Source organism: Lepidochelys olivacea, assembly GCF_965140295.1.
Source record: "Lepidochelys olivacea isolate rLepOli2 genome assembly, chromosome: 26".
NCBI classification, from domain to species: domain Eukaryota; kingdom Metazoa; phylum Chordata; order Testudines; family Cheloniidae; genus Lepidochelys; species Lepidochelys olivacea.
Window position 1 is genome coordinate 15,521,644 of NC_140436.1, and position 21,838 is coordinate 15,543,481.

The 21,838-nt window shown below is 56.2% G+C and overlaps 1 protein-coding gene across 1 annotated transcript in view; it reads left to right on the plus strand.

The window, feature by feature from the left end:
- PAX8 (paired box 8) overlaps positions 1-21,838 on the plus strand; it is a 47,337-nt gene that overhangs the window by 16,275 nt on the left and 9,224 nt on the right. The window contains exons 3-10 of the mRNA XM_084615032.1: positions 9,082-9,247; positions 10,491-10,691; positions 12,635-12,723; positions 13,475-13,600; positions 14,416-14,591; positions 15,241-15,361; positions 17,531-17,707; positions 21,071-21,172. Coding sequence (XP_084471158.1) covers positions 9,082-9,247; positions 10,491-10,691; positions 12,635-12,723; positions 13,475-13,600; positions 14,416-14,591; positions 15,241-15,361; positions 17,531-17,707; positions 21,071-21,172 — 1,158 coding nt within the window. The remainder of the gene's footprint in view (positions 1-9,081; positions 9,248-10,490; positions 10,692-12,634; positions 12,724-13,474; positions 13,601-14,415; positions 14,592-15,240; positions 15,362-17,530; positions 17,708-21,070; positions 21,173-21,838) is intronic.

Here is a 21,838-nt window from a genome sequence, read left to right on the forward strand (position 1 = left end):
GTGTGTTGGTCAGTGCATGCGTGTAACTCTGTGTGCAGATCCATGTGCATGTGTGTAGATCCTTGCGTGTGCATGTCGGTCTGGGGGTCACTCAGGGAGAATACTGCCACACTGGACACAAACAATCACAGCCCGGGGCAGAGCACGGAGCTGGGAACCAGGAACTGCTGAGCTCCTCCCAGCTCTTCCCCTGATTCGCTTCATGAAGTTACATAAGTCCCGTCCCCTCTCTGTGTCTCAGTTTCCCCATTTGCAAAATGGCAGTCAGCAGACTTATCATCCTAGCTACGTACTCACATTCCCCTCTCCAAACAAGAGCAGTATCTGGGCAAAAGCTCTTAAGGAATTTACCCCCAACAACCCTGCTGGTTTCAGATGGGGAAACTGAGGTCCCAGATAGGAAGGGACTTGCCCCAGGTCGCCCAGTGAGTCAGCGGCAGAGCTAGGATTTATACCCAGGGCTCCTGGCTGTTAGTCCCGTGCATTAACCACAGCCACACCCTTCGCCTAGTGCATGGGGCAAATACATTAGAGCATAAAGTTCTTTCCAAATGAACAGCTTGATTCTGATTTATCTCATGTTCCTGTGAACCCAGGGTAGCCCCAGTGACTTCACTGGTGTGAGCTGGCGTAGAGAAGATCCGAATCTGCCCAGACACATGCTGCTGAAGGAGCACGGGCTGCAGAATTGTTCTGCTCAGCTCCATACAGGCGTATAACATATTTGGCATGGAAATGAGCGACTGATGCTTCTCCCATGTCACTTTAACTGCATGTTAGGTTGGCTACAGCCCAGTCTGGGGGCGGCCTGGTCCAAGCTGTGATGGCTTCCCTATCGCGCAGGGCATCACGCCTCCCTCCCGCTCCAAGCAGCTGGCCGATCGCTGGCACCAGATGGCAGGAGCAAAGAGAGGCCCAAAGACCCGCAGACGTTATGTCCTCATGGCAGAGCCAGCTCCTCTGGAGCTAGCCTAGCTCAGGTGATGGCAACCGAGCAGGCTGTGTTGGCAGCGGGGATGGGCAGTTAAAAGCACCACCAGGCTCCAGGGACAGGGTTCTGTGTGTGGACAGGCTGGGCCGAAGCCCCAGCTGCAGCTCAGTTCATCCTGCGGCGAGCCCAAGCTGCCAGGCAGCGCCGAGTCAGTAGGTAACGGAAGGGGCACTGCTGAGTACAGAGAACGTGAGGAAAACGCAGACAGTGCTCAGGTCTGGCAGCGAGCCTGGGCAGCCGTGTGCTTCTGGACCTGCAGCGTTGCCCCCTTCGGCCGCCACTCTGCAAGCTGGGGGGTTCAGATCAACAGCTTCCAACTGGTTCCCCCTGCCCAGTGCCAAGTGGGAAGCTGGCTGCAGAAGGAGACAGGACAGGTGGGAAGAGGCTCCCTGGTGGTTTTAAGGGTACGTCTACCCAGCAAAACCAGCCCCCCGGCAGCGAGTCACTGAGCCCCGGTCACCTGACTGGGCTCATGGGCCTTGCCCAATGCAGCTAAAAACTGCAGTGGAGACATCTGGGCTCAGGCTGGTGCCTGGCTCTGAGACCCAGAGAGGCAGGAGGCCTCAGGCTCCAGGTGCCAGCCCGAGTGGACGCATCTACACAGCTATTTTTAGCCCCTAGCGCCATGGGAGGCAGACGAAGCTCCCTGTCCTGCCTCCTCCATCCGTGGCCACACCCACACTCCACCCCGCCCCCTCCCCTGCACTGCCCCCTGCCCACTCTGCCCCCCTGCCGCCACTTGCCACGTCCCTCCATCCCTCCCTCCCCTCCGTGAGGGGGTCTCGCAGGGGACGGGGTGGAGGAGGGGAGGGACCGGCTCACCGAGCAGTGGCAGGCAATGGGGACCTCGGGGAAGGGACAGAGCAGGGAGGGGAAGAGGCAGGACCACCACGGCCCAGGTGTCGGGCAGCGGGGCTTAGCCTCCCCTGGCCTATTATACCCATTATACCCACGGCCCATGCCTAGCACGATCCCCGTCATCCTGAGTCAGTTGTCCAGGCCCTGGACTTGCAGCCACAGGGCTTTTGCTGCGTAGACGAACCCTGACTCAAGTGGCTACTCAACTGACTGCTACTGGCCATGATCTTAGCAAGGTTCAAAGAGAGACTGGATGTGTCTATCAAGCATATGCAGAGTTCTATGGACAACAAATCCGCGCGGGAGTTCTGAAAAAGGAAGTGCTGGAATGCAGGGCAGTGGGCAGCCAGGAGGGAACAGCATGGGGAAGGGAAAGTCGGGGTGTGTGTGTGGGGAATGGGAGGAAAATAGGGCAGTGTGGAAGCTAGAGGAGGAGGGGAGCAGGGGTGATTCCCCATAGAGCCTGTCCCATCCCTGCTTCCCCTCTGCTTGTGCTCCCCATGAGGGGCTCCAATGTTGGGGTGTCCTTGCTGCTTAGCTCCTGACATCTCCCAGCTCTGGCGCTCCAGGCCAGTCTGGGCTGCAGTGATTCAAACCACCGGGCGGAGAGCGGGGATCCGCAAACCATCGATTTTAATCCACTTTTCTGCTTGTTCTCATTGGCACTATAACCATTAAAACATGCACATTTTATAGTCACATGGAGCCTTTACACTAGATTTGGGACCTGGCAGGGTCCCCGCTTACTACATACATTTATTTACACAATTATATAGTGTAATATGTTCAGATTCTTATCAACTGTACATTTTTAGTCTGTTCAAAAATGGTGACTGATCTGTTTCTTATTTCCTAGATAATTAACTTTTTGTTCATGGTTTGTGTCAAGCAGCATTTGGATGCTAACTGGGAATTTAATTAAACACCCAAAACAGCATCTACAATTTATTTTTATTAAAGAAAACAACCTTGGATGTTTTGGATACATCAGCTTCGCTTATCAAACCATATTTCACATTCCAGCTAAATGATTTGTTAAAGGAACAGAGGGATTAACTGTAGTTAGTGAATTAATCTGATTATTTCAGGTCAGCCTGGGAAAAATTTCAAGTCGACATAAATGAAAGTGACTGGAGCATAAGTTCTTACTTGCCTAAGGTGACGAAGTGGGAATTTTCGATAATATTTTTATGCAGCCTTGGCGTGCCTCAGTTTCCCTTTGTATGTTGCATTTCTACCCAGCGGGTAGACAAGGGTTAACACTGGAGCAGTGTAGGAGTTGGGGGTGGGGGGAGTCACTTTGCTGTCTGGGGCAATGGATAAAGCCATTAAAGAACTGGCTCAATCCCACTCAAATCAACAGAGGGTCCAGCAAGACAAAGAGTTGCCCCAAGGACAGAACAACTCCAGAAGTGGAAGGGAGCTGGAGAGCAAGGGGTCAGGTGGCTGGAAGAAGGGGGCCTTTTGGAGGGGCGCAGGAGCCTGGACCGGGGGATCCAAGAGAGGGAGCCAGAGGTGGAGTCCCTCACTACTTGGCTGGCTCATCACGGCACTGGTTGGACCAGGGTGGACTATGGCGTAACCTCTGCCCCTCTGTGCTGACCGAAGGATGTCCAGATTCTGTAGCCAGGTGACTAATTAATGGTGACCTTGTTTGGGAAAGGCTGCCTGTGGGAATATTCCCTGAGAGCATTGTGCTCTGAGGGGCCCGGTCAGCTTGGCTGGATTCACTGCAGGGAGTGTGGGAGCTGTGGAGGCCACGGGCCTGCCCTGGTGGAACTGTGCGGGTCCTTGGGGCCCGGTTCAGTGAAGGGGTCATTCCCAGAAGACTGGGGACAGGCTGGGCAGAGACTAGACCCTGGGACTCAGTGACGCTTGTCTCTTGAAATGAGACAACAGCCTCCTAAGTGACTTAGGCTGTCCTTCAAACTAGTAGATCTCACTGACTTTTTCAACTCGCAGTCGACTTCTCATCTGTGAATCATAGAATATCAGGGTTGGAAGGGACCTCAGGAGGTCATCTAGTCCAACCCCCTGCTCAAAGCAGGACCAATCTCCCATAGTTGCCCCAGATCCCTAAATGGCCCCCTCAAGGATTGAACTCACAACCCTGGGTTTAGCAGGCCAATGCTCAAACCACTGAGCTATCCCTCCCCCATCAAATGAAGAACATGTTCTCTCTGCACCTTCAGAAGAGGTGACTGCTGCAAAAACTGGGCTAACACTTCACCAAACTGGTTCCAGGTGCTTCGCCAGTGACTTTCACCCGTTCAGTGGTGGGACTTTCCTTTAAAACATGAGCAGCCAACACGTGCTGCTTGCAGGGTTCACCTTCAGCCTGGAATTTATGATGGTTGGGATGATTGATGTGTGATTCTTAGGTGCCACATCAGAGCAGCATCTTCTGCAGTTACACATCTCCCTGGGTCTGCTGGGTTGAGAATATCGACAAGAACATGACTTGGAGGAAGTGCTGGATCCCGCCATTTCTCTCCTGCCTGCAATTTACCTCTGTTGGGGGCTATTTCTTTCTTCAGCGTCTCTTGAAGTTCTTTCCACATTTCCACACCAGCAGCAATTCAGCAGCACCCTGCTGCCGTTTGTCCAAGGCAGGATTCGGGATAGCCAATGTCTTTCTCCACTTCTCTTGTTGTTGGTTGGCTACTTTGGCTGGGAGATTTCCATCTACTTTGTCACGATTTTCCTCATAAATTGCCGTCAGAACAGGCCAGTTCTTAATAAACAGCTTCAAACTGCCATTGAAAGCCCATTGTACACCTAGGAGGGGACTTCGTTTGAATCCTCCTGCTCTCTTCAGTGACGCTGAAGCAGTGTGGTTGTTCTGGAAATATTTTGCAATTTCAACAACATTTTCCTTGATTCCTGGAGTTGTACTTAAGTCTTTGGCTAAAAGATGCATCACATGAGCCCTGCACCCACAGGTTATAAGTGTCGGGGTTCCCTTCATTATCTTGCTTCTAGATTTCTTCTCATCTTTGCTACATTGGCAGCATTGTCTGGGACAAAGCTACACACCTGACACTTGGTTTTTTGTTCATGGTTTGTTATCACTCTTCCTGCTACTTCTTTTAAGTACTTTGCTGAACGGGCATTTCATGATGTATCAGTTGTTTCTATAAGACAGCCAACCGCATCTTCTGTTGTCACGCAAGCACCTATTACTAGATGATTGTGTACATTGCTTCGCCCATCAAGACTCAGATTAACAAATTTCCCATCAATGTTTTTTGCAAACTGTTCAATGCCCTTCTCATGCGCTGTATCCAGCATCTGTTCAGCAGCGGCTGCTCTGCCGGGCGGAGGCAGCCTGCTCAGAGATTGAACCATGGCAATCAAATGTTTGTCCTGAACAAGACGAAAGGGAGAATTTGTTGCCCAAATGAATTGAGCAATCTTTGCATCTGTGGAGTCTTTGTGGAATTTGCTGCTCCTGGTTACAAACTCATCCATAGTTTTACTGGACAATGAAGGCAAGTTTGGTTTGTTGTTTTTTTTAATCCAAGTAATTTACTGCCTGACACTTGTTTACTTAAAAAGAACAGGAGGACTTATGGCACCTTAGAGACTACCCAATTTATTTGAGCATAAGCTTTTGTGAGCCACAGCTCACTTCATCGGATGTAGCTGCATCCAATCAAGTGGGCTGTAGCTCACGAAAGCTCATGCTCCAATAAATTGGTTAGTCTCTAAGGTGCCACGAGTCCTCCTTTTCTATTTGCGAATACAGACTAACACGGCTGCTCCTCTGAAACCTGTTTACTTGCAGCACTGCTGGCGGCACCGGCAGATGACTCTGAAGTTGCAGACAGTGCAGATGATGGACCATTTATGTCTAGGCTGGACCCTGAAACAAAGCGGTAAAAAAGTCACTCTCGCTCACGGAGTATTGTGCCTTGCACTGCTTTGTAAAAAATGAGATTGTATGATAGATTCCTCCTCCTGCAGCTGTTTGCACCACTGTTTAAAAGATATTTACTCTAAATCCAGTGTTATAGGGAAAATAACAAATCATAGGGAATATCTCAATCTGTTTAAACCCTTATCTCTAGCAACACACCAAACAGCTTGGAAAAAATTGTTACCGTTCCTAGATGCCAAATAACCCTTTACTTTTAAACGGGAAATCGTCACCCAGGGTGTTTGATTAGATTGAGCAATAAAAAAAATGACCCTCCGAAGTCCAGCAGTAGTCAATAAATCCTCCCACAACAAAGTAACGTGACAGTTCTATTCGGAACACCAACATTTTGAAATCCCTATGTAAGCAATGCCCTCAAAACACAACCAAATGACCATAATCTACGGTGTCACTTGCTAGCGCGGTAAGGCATGGTAACTAGTATTTGAGAATGATGCAAAAATAAGTTTACTAACCAACTGATCCAGATCAGATCCAGACCAGACATGTTCACAAAGTTGTTCCCTTCTGAGGAGCATTTTTCATGGTGGTTCATTGTGACACGCAGGCCTCGCATCTCTTTGTGGCACAGTTCACGTTTGGCGCATGTTCCCTTTTTACAGGGATTTCTTGACAATATTCCCAAACAGGGTCTCTTTGACAACCTGCAGCCCTTACAGGTTTTTTCCTTCAGCTCCCAGGTGTTGAAACTGACCCTGCCTTGACAGCAGCATTGCACATTCTGCTCCCTCTCCCTTGCTACCTAACCCCTCCCACCCCCGCCCCCAGAAACGCACATCACTCCACGACTTCTGCTGGTGTGACCCACATGCCAGTCGTGCTGCAGTTTCTGGAGTCAGAGAGGGAGGCTGGCGCGGAAATGAATGGATTTCGGTGTGTTTGCGTCTCTGCCCGTGTATGCTCACAAGGCGACAGAGCGAGGCTCTTTACGTGAAGGGCCCAGATCCAACCAGAAGCAAGGGCTGGCCATTACCGGCATTCCGTGTTTTTCCATGAGCTGGAGAGTGCGTTTCCATGGTTGTCATAATGTGAGAACGGAGCTAGTCTGACCAGAAGCTATAAACCAGCAGTATGAGATGGCCCAGGTGGGCTCAGAGGATGATCCCAGTGAGATACCTGATGGCGTCTGCTGGCATCAGAGGCCAGGTCTCAACGCCTGGGATGACTTTGCCAGGCTCTTGCACCCCCTAGCACAGTCCCAGGTCACCTTAATACAGCACAGGACCTAGTGTGCCACATTTACAAAACTCGGCTTCCAAACTTAGATGTCTTGCTCCTGATTCTTTCTTTCTAGAGACAAGCAGCTGTTGGTGCAAAGGTTTTGCTGGAGGATCATGGATTCAGCCAATTTATTTGTATTGAAATGTTTGAAGAAATTATAACAAGCGTTAGCCCTGAACATATTTCATATGACATTCAGATTGCCTTTGAAACAGGTGTATTTTTAAAAAGAAAAACTTACTGTCATTTCAATAAAATCCAAAAATGTATTTAAATAAAAAAATCCGATTTCTGCCCCCACCCCAATCATCATTTTTTTCCCAGGGGGCTTCACGGCTATTTCCTAGACAGCAGAGGAACAGGGAGACTCAGGACTCCTGGGTTCCATTCTGGGCTCTGATGGGGAGTGTGTCTAGTGGGGATGGACTCTTCTGCCCCCATCCAGTTCTAACCTCTCCCTGTCCTCTTCCGCTGCTGTCCCCCACCACACTACATCTCCTGTTCACCCTCCCCCATTCCTCCCCCTTGGCATTAGCCTGGAGGCCTGGAGGGGGAATTGCTGAATGCACGGGACAGACAGTCTCCCTGATCCCAGCACCACAGCAGCCCCAGCCTCTAGGAGGATCAGTTGCAGGTAGGGTGACCAGACAGCAAATGTGAATAATTGGGACAAGGGGGGGGGGGGTTAATAGGAGCCTATATAAGAAAAAGACCCAAAAATCGGGACTGTCCCTATAAAATCAGGACATCTGGTCACCCTAGTTGCAGGGAAAGTCCTGCTCCGCTCCTGCAGCCCTGGGATGGAGCATGCTCATTCGCACTGTGGGGCTGGAGCATGCAACATCCAGTCACATGTGAGGGGATAGAGCGCACTCAGGGCAGATGGAATCTTTGGAGAATTTAGCTGCCAAACTCTAACAAGTCTCCACTGAGCATGTGTGAACTGAGATTTTAGGGGCTCATCAAATGGCCAACTTTAAGTGAATTTGCATGGGGATGGCAAAAGGCACCTCACTGATCCAAGGGCAACCTCCCCCTGCCAAATTTCAAGTTCTTCCTCCAAAGCATGGAGGTGTTAGAGCTTCTCGACATTTTTGACATGTGCAAAGCCATGTATTTCCCTGCCAGTCTCGGTCTTGGAAACAGCAGAACCATTTTAGCTGAAACTTTCCAAATCAGTTCAGCCTGTGGCAGACCCTGGCCTGGAAAATTTCAACCCTGAAAGTTTAAGTTTGCAAAGTTATACACAACTGAAAACAGGGGTTCGTAATGGGAAGTATCAGACCACCTTAATGATAGGTGTCGCTGCTTGTTCAACCTAAAACAGCTCCAGTGAGAATTCCTACACATCACCCATTTAACACACACCCTTATCCCTTGGATCTGCTCTGTCCAACAATCTCAGATCTAATCTATGTTTGTTTGGTTTGCCTGTGCAGCACCTAATCTTGGAGCAGGGCTCCGAGGTGCTACCAGAATATATCTTTGGGTGAGGCTGGTGCCAGGAAAGCCAGGGCCTGTGCCATCCCTGGGGACAAACAGAGGCTGTTAGCAGTGCCACCAGTACCCAGGGAGCACAGATCCCAAGCCAGGCTAAACAAATCAGGAGATTTTGCTTTCCGGGGTTCGAACCATTGGGCTCATGTTGGGGGTCACATTTTCTCCCCAGCCACGAGAGACAGAAACTTACTTACTTTTTAATAAAATGCCAGTGGAGATTCTCTTGTCATCCTGTGACTCTAGGAGCTGTGGCTTGAAGGAAAACAGCCAATATCGCGAGCCCCGTGATGGAATCACAGGTGTTGGTGACCCTCGTTGGGCTCCAGGAATCTCACTTGTTAGCAGCCCAAAGTTTGCTAAAAATCTCATTGATCCATGGAGTCTAAGGCTGGGAGACAGTGCGATGCGTCTGGTGCCTGCAGGACCCCGGCCAGAGAACATCCCTGGGGGTTCTGCACTCAGCCTGATCTCTCGGGGCTGAGCCAGTGCGCGTAACCGGCTGCGGTACATGGCCCCTAAGTAATACCAGGCCTCCCCTGGCCTGCCTGGGGCTGGCTTTGTCTCTTGGCAGGGCACGGCGGGTTGAACCAGCTGGGCGGGGCCTTTGTGAATGGCCGCCCCCTGCCAGAAGTGGTCAGGCAGCGCATCGTGGACCTGGCTCACCAGGGCGTGCGGCCCTGCGACATCTCCCGCCAGCTGCGGGTCAGCCATGGCTGCGTCAGCAAAATCCTGGGCAGGTAAGCGCAGAAGCGGGAGATGTTTGCTGGCTGGCAGTGGAGCTGGGACGTGGCCTCACAGTCTCCTGGCCAGTCACACCCGGCTTCCCAGCAGAGTCCCCCCAGCTTGCCCTCCATGGGAGGAGCCGGGCCAGGGGCTGTTACAGGCGGCACAGCTCGCCATCCAGTCTGGGAACAGTCCTGCTGCAAAGAGCCCAGCCAGGGTAACTAGAATCTGTCTGGGCAGAGCTAAGTGGACACAAAGGTTGGTCTAGTGGCTAGGGCACTGTCTGGTGCTCAAGAGCCCAGGGTTCAATTCCTGGCTTTGCCCCGATCCCATGTGACCTTGGGCCTGTCCCTGTAGTTCTGCATGCCTCAGTTTCCCGTCTGTCAATGAAGATAATGATCTCGGGGCCTACACTTGGCTGGGGTCCTCTTGGGCAGGCAGCTCTCGGCATGGAGGGACAGGACTCTCTGCTCAAACAGCTCCAGAAACTACGGTCTCTGGCCATCCCTGCACCTGGCTCCCAGCAAGGCTAGTTGGCTGGCGCAGAGTGGCTGGGAAACCCCCACCTCCACACAGGAGCCAGCGGTTGCTGCCACGGGTGGTGGGCTCAGGGTGGATGGTGCCAGGAGTTTGGTAGAGTAGCATGAATGGGTTCTTCACCCCAATATTCAGTACATCCCCTGCCACCGGTTAGTCTCCGAAGTGCTTGTGAGTTACCATGCAGCGTGCCCTAGGCTGGGGACAGTCCTGCCGAGCTGGGGGTGGCTTGGGAGGGACTGTATGGGGAGGGTCATTTGTTTGCAATAAGTAATTCAACCAGCCCCAGCCCAGGGTCCCAGAGTGCCACCAGACACCACTGTGGTGGGCACAGTAGGAACGGATGGCTGGAGGAAGTGGGACATGCCTGATCAGCATATATCAGCTTATATCAGCATATATCAGCTTGATATAGTTCCCCGAGGCTGGATACCCTCTGACTATTTACAAAGACCCCATCGGAGACTGGGGTGATGCCCTGTTACCTCTCCGTGCCTCAGTTTCCCCATCTGGGGCTAAAGGCACTCAGTGAGCCGGGAGGAACCAGCTGTTCATTTCACGCTGAGCGATTGCAGTACTGTGCTGAAAGACGAGCCCCGGGCTCAGTCCATAGGGAGGGAGGTATCGCAGCATAGACCCCGCAAGCGCTCATACTCCAGCAGCGCCCGCCCTCCACTTCCCTCGCTTTACCCGGTAACCCTCTTGCTTTCTCTATTGGAGTAGGTACTACGAAACTGGCAGCATCCGGCCCGGCGTGATCGGCGGCTCCAAGCCCAAGGTGGCCACCCCCAAGGTGGTGGAGAAGATTGGGGATTATAAGCGGCAGAACCCCACCATGTTTGCCTGGGAGATCCGCGACCGCCTGTTGGCCGAGGGCGTCTGTGACAACGACACCGTGCCCAGTGTCAGCTCCATTAACAGGTTGGAGGTGGCAAGGGTCCGGCCCTGGGGGATCCCCACCCATCTCCCCTAGATGTAGCCAGTCCTGTCCCCTTCCATCTCCCAGGAACCCCTCCTATCCGTCGGGGATCCCCCCACTCTCATTTAGTTGGGACCCCAGTGGACATAGTGTACTTAGATTTCCAGAAAGCCTTTGACAAGGTCCCTCACCAAAGGCTCTTATGTAAATTAAGTTGTCATGGGATAAGAGGGAAGATCCTTTCATGTATTGAGAACTGGTTAAAAGACAGGGAACAAAGGGTAGGAATAAATGGTAAATTTTCAGAATGGAGAGGGGTGTTCCCCAAGGGTCAGTCCTAGGACCAATCCTATTCAACTTCTTTATAAATGATCTGGAGAAAGGGGTAAACAGTGAGGTGGCAAAGTTTGCAGATGATACTAAACTGGTCAAGATAGTTAAGACCAAAGCAGACTGTGAAGAACTTCAAAAAGATCTCACAAACTAAGTGACTGGGTAACAAAATGGCAAATGCAATTTAATGTGGATAAATGTAAAGTAATGCACATTGGAAAAAATAACCCCAACCATACATACAATACGATGGGGGCTAATGTAGCTACAAGTAATCAGGAGAAAGATCTTGGAGTCATCATGGATAGTTCTCTGAAGAGTCCACGCAGTGTGCAGCAGCCGTCAAAAAAGCAAACGGGATGTTAGGAATCGTTAAAAAAGGGATAGAGAATAAGACGGAGAATATCTTATTGCCCTTATATAAATCCATGGAACGCCCACATCTTGAATACTGCCGACAGATGTGGTCCCCTCATCTCAAAACAGATATACTGGCATTAGAAAAGGTTCAGCTCATGAAAGCTTATGCTCAGATAAATTGGTTAGTCTCTAAGGTGCCACAAGTCCTCCTTTTCTTTTTGCGAATACAGACTAACACGGCTGCTACTCTGAAACCATTCAAAGAAGGGCAACTAAAATGATTAGGGGTTTGGAACGGGTCCCATATGAGGAGAGATTAAAGAGGCTAGAACTTTTCAGCTTGGAAAAGAGGAGACTAAGGGGGGATGTGATAGAGGTCTATAAAATCATGAGTGGTGTGGAGAAAGTGAATAAGGAAAAGTTATTTACTTGTTCCAATAATATAAGAACTAGGGGCCACCAAATGAAATGAATGGGCAGCAGGTTTAAAACAAATAAAAGGAAGTTCTTCTTCACTCAGCGCACAGTCAACCTGTGGAACTCCTTGCCTGAGGAGGTTGTGAAGGTTAGGACTATAACAGGGTTTAAAAGAGAACTGGATAAATTCATGGAGGTTAAGTCCATTAATGGCTATTAGCCAGGATGAGTAAGGAATGGTGTCCCTAGCCTCTGTTTGTCAGAGGGTGGAGATGGATGGCAGGAGAGAGATCACTTCATCATTACCTGGTAGGTTCACTCCCTCTGGGGCACCTGGTATTGGCCACTGTCGGTAGACAGGATACTGGGCTGGATGGACCTTTGGTCTGACCCAGTCTGGCCATTCTTATATTCTTATGTTCTTATGACCCCCATCCCCTGGGAAAGGCAAGGAGGTGCCCAACATGGGTCCGGTGGAGTTATTAGGCCTTGGTACCACTTAAATCCCACAAAGCCTGGACACCATTTCAGTCCTGCTCCCTTTCCCCTCTCTGTGCCTCGGTTTTCCCATCTGGAACGTGGGGCTAAAATACTTTGCGATGCCCCACAGGCAAAGTGGGACTGAAGTGGTACCTAGGACTTTGCCCAGGGATGAATCTCTCCCCAATCTGTGCTAGGAACCACTCCCCGAAGTCCAGGGGACCTGCCTCCAGCTTCCTTCTGGACAGGAGTCGGTCCAGCCAGTCTGTGCTGGAGCAGCCCCAGCTCTCACACTGGGCATGCCCACGCCCAGGGCCTGCCATTTAATTTTTCTGATACCCTTTTTCCCCATCAGAATCATCCGGACCAAAGTCCAGCAGCCATTCAACCTCCCGATGGACAACTGCGTGGCCTCCAAAGCCCTGAGCCCCGGGCACAGCCTGAGTGAGTCTCAAAACTTGAGTTTTCAACAAAATGGAATTTTTCATGAAAAGCGTCAGTTTCCTGCAGAAAAATCTAGATTTTTTTAAATAAAAAAACCCAAATGCTCCCAAACTGAAATGTTTCAATTCAGAAATGTGCCCTGGTGCCTCATGGGAGTTGTAGTTCATTGCCCCATATCACTGTTTTCCTTTATGGGCTGGGCTTCTTGGCTGGGGGCATCTCCCATGATGCACCATAGCCAGGGACTCCCAGCTGCCATGCATCTGTGGTGCACCATGGGAGATGTAGTCTCACCCCGGATCCTGGCTTATAGAGGAGAACAGGGACTCAAGGCACCCAAACTATAATTCCCAGAAGGCACTGCAGCAGCATTGCCAAATAAAACATTTTCTGTTTTTTCCTGAAATTTTTTAGTATTTGAATTTCCACCAAAAAATGGAAATTTTCTGTGGAAAATGCCCTCCATTTTTGACCACCCTGTGCCATTGCCCCAGACAGGGAAATGGGCACAGAGAAGGGACGGCTCACAGAGCCAGCTGGCGTCAGGCTTGGAGCACCCAGAGTCCCCGGTGCACCAGGCACATCTGCAAGGGATGATTCCCCTGGGTGGCCTGGGATACCCAGCCTTGCCCCTGTCCTCGGGGCGGGTGGCACGACCCAGCGCCATGGGGCGAGGTGTCCTGGCGTCGTGCCCACCCCCTCTCCTGGCGCTTGCTCCAGGACTTACTGACCCGGCGGGGGTTGTTTTCAGTCCCCAGCTCGGCCGTGACCCCCCCGGAGTCACCCCAGTCGGACTCGCTGGGCTCCACCTACTCCATCAGTGGGCTCCTGGGCATCGCCCAGGCCAGCAGCGACAACAAGAGGAAGCTGGACGACAGTGAGTGGGGGTGGGACGGTGCTGGGGGGGCTTCTCTGGGGCTGGGCTGGCAGCAGATGGGGACAGAGGAGTCCGGCGTCTTAGCCCCGGGGTGGGTGCGAACACCCCGTGAGGGCGACAGAGACCGGGCCAGGGCTGCTCCTACCAGCCCCCCCGGGGGAGGCGGCGCTGAGACTGGCGGGGCCCAGGGCAGCTCCCACGCGGCGGGTCTCAGTCTGCCATGCCCAGCCCAGGGCCCAGCAGGCAGCGATGCCCTCTGTGGTGTCATCACGCTGCTGGGTGGTGCCCGGGCATCCCTGGGGCAGCTGGGCCAGGCCTGGAGGAGCTATGGGCTGGCTGGGGGGCAGGGCCTTGCCCGTGGTCAGGGGGCCAGTCGGGGATCGGGCCGTGCCTGTGGCTGGGGGGCCAGTCGGGGATTGGGCCGTGCCTGTGGCTGGTTGGGGGGGGCGTGGTCAGGGATCGGACGTGCCCATGGCTGGTTGTGGGGGGTCCAATCGGGGATCGGACGTGCCCATGGCTGGTTGGGGGGGGGCAGTCGGGGATCAGGCCATGCCCATGGCTGGGGGGCCAGTCAGGGATTGGGCCGTGCCCGTGGCTGGGGGGCCAGTCGGGGATCGGGCCGGGCCCGTGGCTGGTTGTGGGGGGGCCGGTCGGGGATCAGGCCATGCATGGCTGGGGGGCCAGTCGGGGATCGGGCCGGGCCCGTGGCTGGTTGTGGGGGGCCGGTCGGGGATCAGGCCATGCCCGTGGCTGCTTGTGGGATCAGGTCATGCCCGCCCCTTGGAGCGGGGTCTCATGGCTGCTCTGCCCGGCAGGCGACCCGGAAAGCTGCCGGCTCAGGATGGACACCCAGAGCGGCCCCCGTGCTGCCCGCAAGCAGCTGCGCTCCGAGGCCTTCGGCCAGCCCCCCCTGGAGCCACTGGAGTGCCCCTTCGAGCGGCAGCACTTCCCCGAGGCCTACGCCTCCCCCAGCCATGCCAAGGGCGAGCAGGTCCGGGTCATGCCCATCGCTCTGGGGGATGAGCAGTATTGGGAGGTCCCAGCGGGGGGGGGAGCAGTATTGGGAGTCCCAGCGGGGGGGGGAGCAGTATTGGGGGCTTTCCCAGTGGGGGGATGAGCAGTATTGGGAGGTCCCAGCGGGGGGGGAGCAGTATTGGGGGTCCCAGTGGGGGGTGAGCAGTATTGGGAGGGTCCCAGCGGGGAGGGGGTGTTGAGCAGTATTACGGGGTTTGTACTGGGGGTTCTAGTGGGGGGGAGCAGTACTGGAGGGTTCCAGCGGGGGTGTGTGATCAGTATGGGGGGCCCTCTGGGGTGAGCGGTACTGGGGGCCCCAGGGTGGGTGAGTGGTATTGGGGAGGGTCCTCGCAGGAGGTGAGTAGTACTGGGAGGTCCCAGTGGTGGGTGAGCAGCATTGGGGGGGTTCCCAGTGGGGGGGCTGAACAGTACTGGGGTCCCAGCTGGGGGGGTGAGAAGTATTGGAGGTTCTCAGGGGGGCTGAGCAGTACTGGAGGTCCCAGCTGGGGGGGGATGACCAGTACTGGGGGCTCCCCTGGGGGGTGAGCAGTATGAGGGTCTTAGGAGGACTCGGGGGGCTGAAACTTATTAGGGGTCACTGACCTTTCTGTTGCCCCCTCGCCCAGGGTCTCTACCCACTGCCCCTGCTGAGCAGTGCACTGGATGACGGCAAAGCCGCACTGACCCCCTCCAACACGCCACTCGGCCGCGGCCTGGCCGCCCCCCAGCCATACGCGACCGTGACAGGTAAGGGCTGCCCCTCGAGGCTTGCCCCCCACAGCCGTGGGAGTCAAGGGCAGGCTGGGGCTGGCGTGGGTGTGAAGAGATGTCAGGGCCAGGGGCTACAGGACCAGCACCCACCGGGACCCTGCTGCCTGGGGGACCCTGCGGGAGGTGCTCGCAACTGCCCCCGCCCTGCATCCCCCAGGGAAATGAACCTCTGGGGAAGGCAAATAGGGAGATGGAATTTCTGTTGGGACCTTACTCCTACCCCGGACAGCACAGCCCTGCCCCCACCGCGCACACACAGTGACCCCCACTGCACAGCCCTGCCCCACTGCACAGCTCTGCCCCCACTGCACACACACAGTGACCCCCACTGCACAGCCCTGCCCCACTGCACAGCCCTGCCCCCACTGCACATACACAGTGACCCCCACTGCACAGCCCTGCCCCACTGCACAGCCCTGCCCCCACTGCACATACACAGTGACCCCCACTGCACAGCCCTGCCCCACTGCACACACAGTGACCCCCACTGCACAGCCCTGCCCCACTGCACAGCCCTGCCCCCACCACGCACACACAGTGACCCCCACTGCACAGCCCTGCCCCCACTGCACAGCTCTGCCCCCACTGCACACACACAGTGACCCCCACTGCACAGCCCTGCCCCACTGCACAGCCCTGCCCCCACTGCACATACACAGTGACCCCCACTGCACAGCCCTGCCCCACTGCACAGCCCTGCCCCCACTGCACATACACAGTGACCCCCACTGCACAGCCCTGCCCCACTGCACACACACAGTGACCCCCACTGCACAGCCCTGCCCCACTGCACAGCCCTGCCCCCACCACGCACACACAGTGACCCCCACTGCACACACACAGTGACCCCCACTGCACAGCCCTGCCCCACTGCACAGCCCTGCCCCACTGCACACACACAGTGACCCCCAATCCACAGCCCTGCCCCACTGCACAGCCCTGCCCCACTGCACACACACAGTGACCCCCACTGCACACACACAGTGACCCCCACTGCACAGCCCTGCCCCACTGCACAGCCCTGCCCCCACTGCACATACACAGTGACCCCCACTGCACAGCCCTGCCCCATTGCACACACACAGTGACCCCCAATCCACAGCCCTGCCCCACTGCACAGCCCTGCCCCCACTGCACATACACAGTGACCCCCACTGCACAGCCCTGCCCGCACCGCACACACACAGTGACCCCCAATCCACAGCCCTGCCCCACTGCACAGCTCTGCCCCCACTGCACATACACAGTGACCCCCACTGCACAGCCCTGCCCCACTGCACACACACAGTGATCCACTGCACAGCCCTGCCCCTACTGCACATACACAGTGACCCCCACTGCACAGCCCTGCCCCACTGCACACACACAGTGACCCCCAATCCACAGCCCTGCCCCACTGCACAGCCCTGCCCCCACCGCAAACACACAGTGACCCCCAATCCACAGCCCTGCCCCACTGCACATACACAGTGACCCACTGCACAGCCCTGCCCCCACCGCAAACACACAGTGACCCACTGCACAGCCCTGCCCGCACTGCACACACACAGTGACCCCCAATCCACAGCCCTGCCCCACTGCACAGCCCTGCCCCCACTGCAAACACACAGTGACCCCCACTGCACAGCCCTGCCCCACTGCACACACACAGTGACTCCCATTGCACAGTCCTGCCTGCACCGCACACACACACTGACCCCCCAATCCACAGCTCTGCCCCACTGCACAGCCCTGCCCCACCGCACACACACAGTGACCCCCACTGCACAGCCCTGCCCCCCACTGCATGGCACTATGCACCCGCCCGCCACGACATTGCACTGACGCCCCCTCCTGCCCCACCCTGGTACAGCCTCACCAGCGCCAGTACATGGCCCTGCCCCTCCCACTGCACAGCACTGCCATCCCAACTTCCCCTTCGCCTCCCCTCCCTTTAGCCAGCCTTCTGCTGCCCAGCCCCTCCTCCTCTGCTCCGCCAGTGGGCCGGGGTGGGGTGGGGAGTGTGGGGAAGGGCAGGGGATCCAGTGCCCCCTTTGTGATCCCACACCCTGGCTCCAGATCCCCGGCACCGGCCCTGTGATCATTTCAGCCCATTTTCATTTCATCTCCTGTCTCTTTTTTTTTTCACCATCCCCCTCCCCCCAGACCCTCACTCCCCTTTCCTTGTAAAGCAGGAAACCCCCGGGGCCTCCAGCCCGAGCGCCACCCCTTCCTCTTTATCTAGCACCGCCTTTTCGGACCTGCAGCCCGGGCCACCCTTCAGCGCCTTCCCCCACTGCTCCGCCATCTACGGCCACTTTCCTGGCCAGGGCCTCGTCCCAGGTATGGCTGTGGTGCAGCAGGGGCTGTTGGCAGCGGCTGGCATCTAGCAATGCAGGGGCAATCCCTGGGGTTCTAGGCTGACAGCCCTTCCTCTGACCTGAGCTGCAAGACTCACTCGAGAGCCCAGCTGGCAAATCAGGTTCTGGACCCCCTCTCCAGACCCCAGTTTATAGGAGGACATTTCCTTCCAGCAGCTGGTTAGAGATTTGGGTTCCAGGCTCCTCCTGGCAGCTGTCTGTGGGCATGGGTTCTAGACTCACTTGTGGGTCAAGTGGGAGTTTGGGTCTGTGGACTCCCCTCGGAGAAGGCAGCTCAAGTGTGGGTTCTGGAGTGTTTTAGACCTGGGCAGAATTTATGCGAAGCCAGGTTCTAGCCTCCCTCCAGAACCCAGCAGGCCAGTGTGTTCTGGGTTCCCTCGAGAGCCCAGGCAGGGGCAGGTTCTGGAGTCTGGCTCGCGCTGGGGTCTGGACCCAGGGACAACTGGGATCTGGGCTCCCTGCTGGAGCTGGGCAGCAGTTCTGGACTGTGCCCCGCACAGAACCATTGAGCTTCTACTTTAGCCCAGCCCACTGGTGTCCTGTTCATAGTCCAGGAACCCCTTAGCCGCAGGATCTGCACATGGGCGGGTCCTTCCCCCCTCCACCTTGGCTTGAGACCAAAGGTGCATTTCCCGTCCCCGCCCTCCTCAATTGTCCTTTTGTTGGGCTGAGGGCTCTGGCTGGGGGCCAGATGGGCTGGAGTTCAAACACTGCTGCCGTGCCCTCCCCAGCCAGACCCGGGGGGAGCCCTGCCCGGGCTCTCTGATGCCTCCCCGCTCCATCTGCCCTCCCACAGCTTGCCTCCTCAGCCCCCGGCTGGCTAACAGGGCTCGCCACTCTGCTGTGTGTCCCCCGCCCCGAACTGCTCTTGGAGAATCAGGATTCTCCAGAGACAGGGATTTGAGTGGCCCAGCAGAGGGGCAGCTGCCTGGCCCCAGGGTTAGGCCCCCTCCTGGGATTAGAAGACCAGGCTCTGAGGCCTCCCAAGATTTGGGGCAGTTTGGGCCATTAGCTGGGAGCAGGGGCGGCAGCACTGGACCCACCCTCCGGCGGTTTTGTCTTGCCTGGGGCCAGTCCCAGCTGCTCCAGAGGAAGGTTCCAGGGCCCTCCCCTGCACGCCAAGTGGGCAGTGGGTAGTTCAGGAATCACCTGCTCCCAGGGGATGTTTCTCCCTGACACCATCAGGCCATGGCTGGCTCACGCCCTGGGGCAGAAGGGGTTAGATCCCAGCTAATGGAGGTGGGCCTGTGCCCATTTATCCATCAGTGTCTCCTCTGCTTTGGAACCCTCCTGGCCCCAGTGCTCCCCAGTGGCAAGGAGTTCCACAGGCTAACTGCATTTGCCACATGCACTTTCAGGCTATGGACTGGGATTGTGATACTCCCCTTCTCCTCCCCCCACCATGGGGGCTTGGTTCTGGGGTTCTGATCCAGTCCACGGGGTGGAGGGCAGGGTCAGAGAAGGCCACTAGAGAGCAGGGGGACCTGCAGAGCTGACTCCAGCCCAGGAGGCCTCCCCCTCGGCCACAGGAGAGGAAATTGCTGGGTCTCAGCTCGGGAGGGTGGTGGGAAGGAGCTCAGGCTGCAGGCCGCCTGCCAGCTGTGCCGATACCAGAGGGAGGGGCACTACGGACAGGGGAGCACCCCAGGGATCCAGGAATTGGGGCGGGCGGAGGGTTACAGGCCTTAGCTAGCGACAGAGCTACAGACTGAGGACTGGATCCCCTGGCCCTCCCATGGCAGCTACGTCGCCATCTCAGAGCCGGCCCCCTCCTTGCGCCCACCTGCCCTGACCCCCCCCCAGAGGGTAGCAACCCTAACTGGTGGAGGCCAGGGCAGGTTGGGCACCCAAACCCTTAGGCCACCTGCACTGGCAGGTCGGGCGGCTGGTGGGGCAGGCACAGACGCAGAGAGCTCTTGAGCAACACAGCTGGGCAGGGCTGCCCAGAGCCCTCCAGGCACTCGCCTCAGCCTGGTGCTTAGGGCACAGAGCTTGGCCACAGGACACCGGGGTTCAAGGCCTGGCTCTGCCACCGACTCCCTGGGGGACCTTGGGTAAATCCCTGCCTCAGTTTCCCCAGCTGTAGAAACGGGATAATCATCCTCTGAAGTTTGTTTAGACTGTTGGCTCTAGCACCAGGTCAGTGTGGCAATGGGGCCCTGATCTTGGTCGGGGTCTAGGCAACACCTGGCCACAACAGGGCCTGATCTTGGTTGAGGCTTCCAGGTGCTACCATAATAGAAATCATGATGTAAAAATGTGGCCTTCGAGCTCCCGGCCTGGAGCATTTTGGCCGTGCTCATTAGCCCCTTGTGTCCATGCCCATCCCAGCCACCTTTCACTGCTGCTGCGGGTCACCGTGCACTCCATGTTTCCCATGCATTCTTCACCGACGCTCAGGCTGGTGGGGTCATCGCCAGAGCGCAGGGCTGGGACAGGGGTGCAGGAAGCTCAGACAGGGATTTAGGCTCCTGCCAGTGCCAAAGTAGAAGAGGGTTAGAAAGACAAGGGACGGTTGCCCAGTATGGGAGGCGGGGGTGTAGCACTGTCCAGTTAAACCCTTAGCACCCGTCTGGCCTGGGGAACATGGTAGGTTCAGCGGGGCTTCCACCTGCTCGATGAGCTCCAGCCAGAGCTGCCTGGATCCGTAAGAGAGGGGCAAGAGGAGTGGGGAGCCGGGCCGGGGGGTCTGCCCGGAGATCAGACCAGCAGCTCCTGGGGCTGGAGAACAGCGTCAACACCCTGGACCCTAGAGACCCCTGAGGGATGGGAGTGCGGTGGCCCACAGTCACCAACAGGGATCTGGGGCTGCAGGAAATGGAGAGGAGACAGAGAGGAAGAGCTCCCCAGGGAGATCCCCAGGTCAGTAAGGTACTAGATCCCCCAGGGAGATCCCCAGGCCAGTATGGTACTAGATCTTCAGACAGATCCCACAGGTCACTAAGGTACTAGATCCCCAATACCTGGGAAATCCCCAGATCACAAAGGTATTAGATCTTCAGGCAGATCTCCCAGGTCAGTAAGGTGCTAGATCCCCAGGCAGATCCCTCAGGGAGATCCTGTAGGTGGGTAGAGCCCCAGATATAGCAACCCCCCAGATAGGTAGGGAGATCCCCAGGGAGATCCCTCCAGTAGGTAGAAGGATCACACCTGCAGATCCCTAGGCAGATCTCCAGCTAGGTAGCTGCATTCTGCCTGGCTCCCTGGCAGGCTAATCCCAGGATCAGGCCCCCAGGCCAGGATCCAGCTGGGCTGGGGGCTGCTTTCAGGGCTGCCTCCTACCTCCATGTCCCACCTTACACCTGCTATCCCTTCTCCCTTGCAGGGCGCGAGATGGTTGGTTCCACCCTGCCTGGCTACCCCCCGCACATCCCCACCGGTGGGCAGGGCAGCTATGCCTCCTCCGCCGTTGCCGGCATGGTGGCAGGTAGGGCCATGAGGAGCTCGGGGGTGCTGCAGGACCTGGGGGGCAGGAGGAGGGGGCAGCAAGCGCTGTGCCACAGGGCAGCTGCACTGGGGAAGCTCCGGGGTAGTTAGCAGGCAGCCCCTCAGGTGCCATTCAGCTCCCAACGGAAGGGCAGGGCTGCGGGTCGGGATTGAGGAGCAGAGCTGGGGGTGGGAGAGCCTGGGCTCAGGGACACAGTGTATGGGGTTATTAGAACAGGTGGGGTGATTAGAAGGCAGGACTCCTGGCTTCTGTCCCTAGCTCTGGGAGGGGAGTGGGGTCTAGTGATTAGAGCAGGGGAGCTGGGAGCCTGGACTCCTGGGTTCTTTTGCCAGATCAGTTTTGCAGCTGACCTTGTCTGTAATCGGCTGAACCAAAACTCAGGATCCACCCCTGCATCAGATCTAGCTGTGAGTTTTGGCTCTGGGGACCTGGGAAGAGTTGTGGCGGGGTTGGGGGGGCTGTCTGTGTGAGCAGAGCAGGTGGACTCCCCCCGCCCGTACCACCCTGATGCTAAGAAATGCGGTGAGGGGGACAGGCTCTGGGAACCAGCCAGACCGTAATCCCCCTGCCACACCCCACACCCACTCCCCGGTGCTGCAGCCGGCTGTTCCCTGCGAAGGGTTAATCTCTGTAGGCCATGGCCCA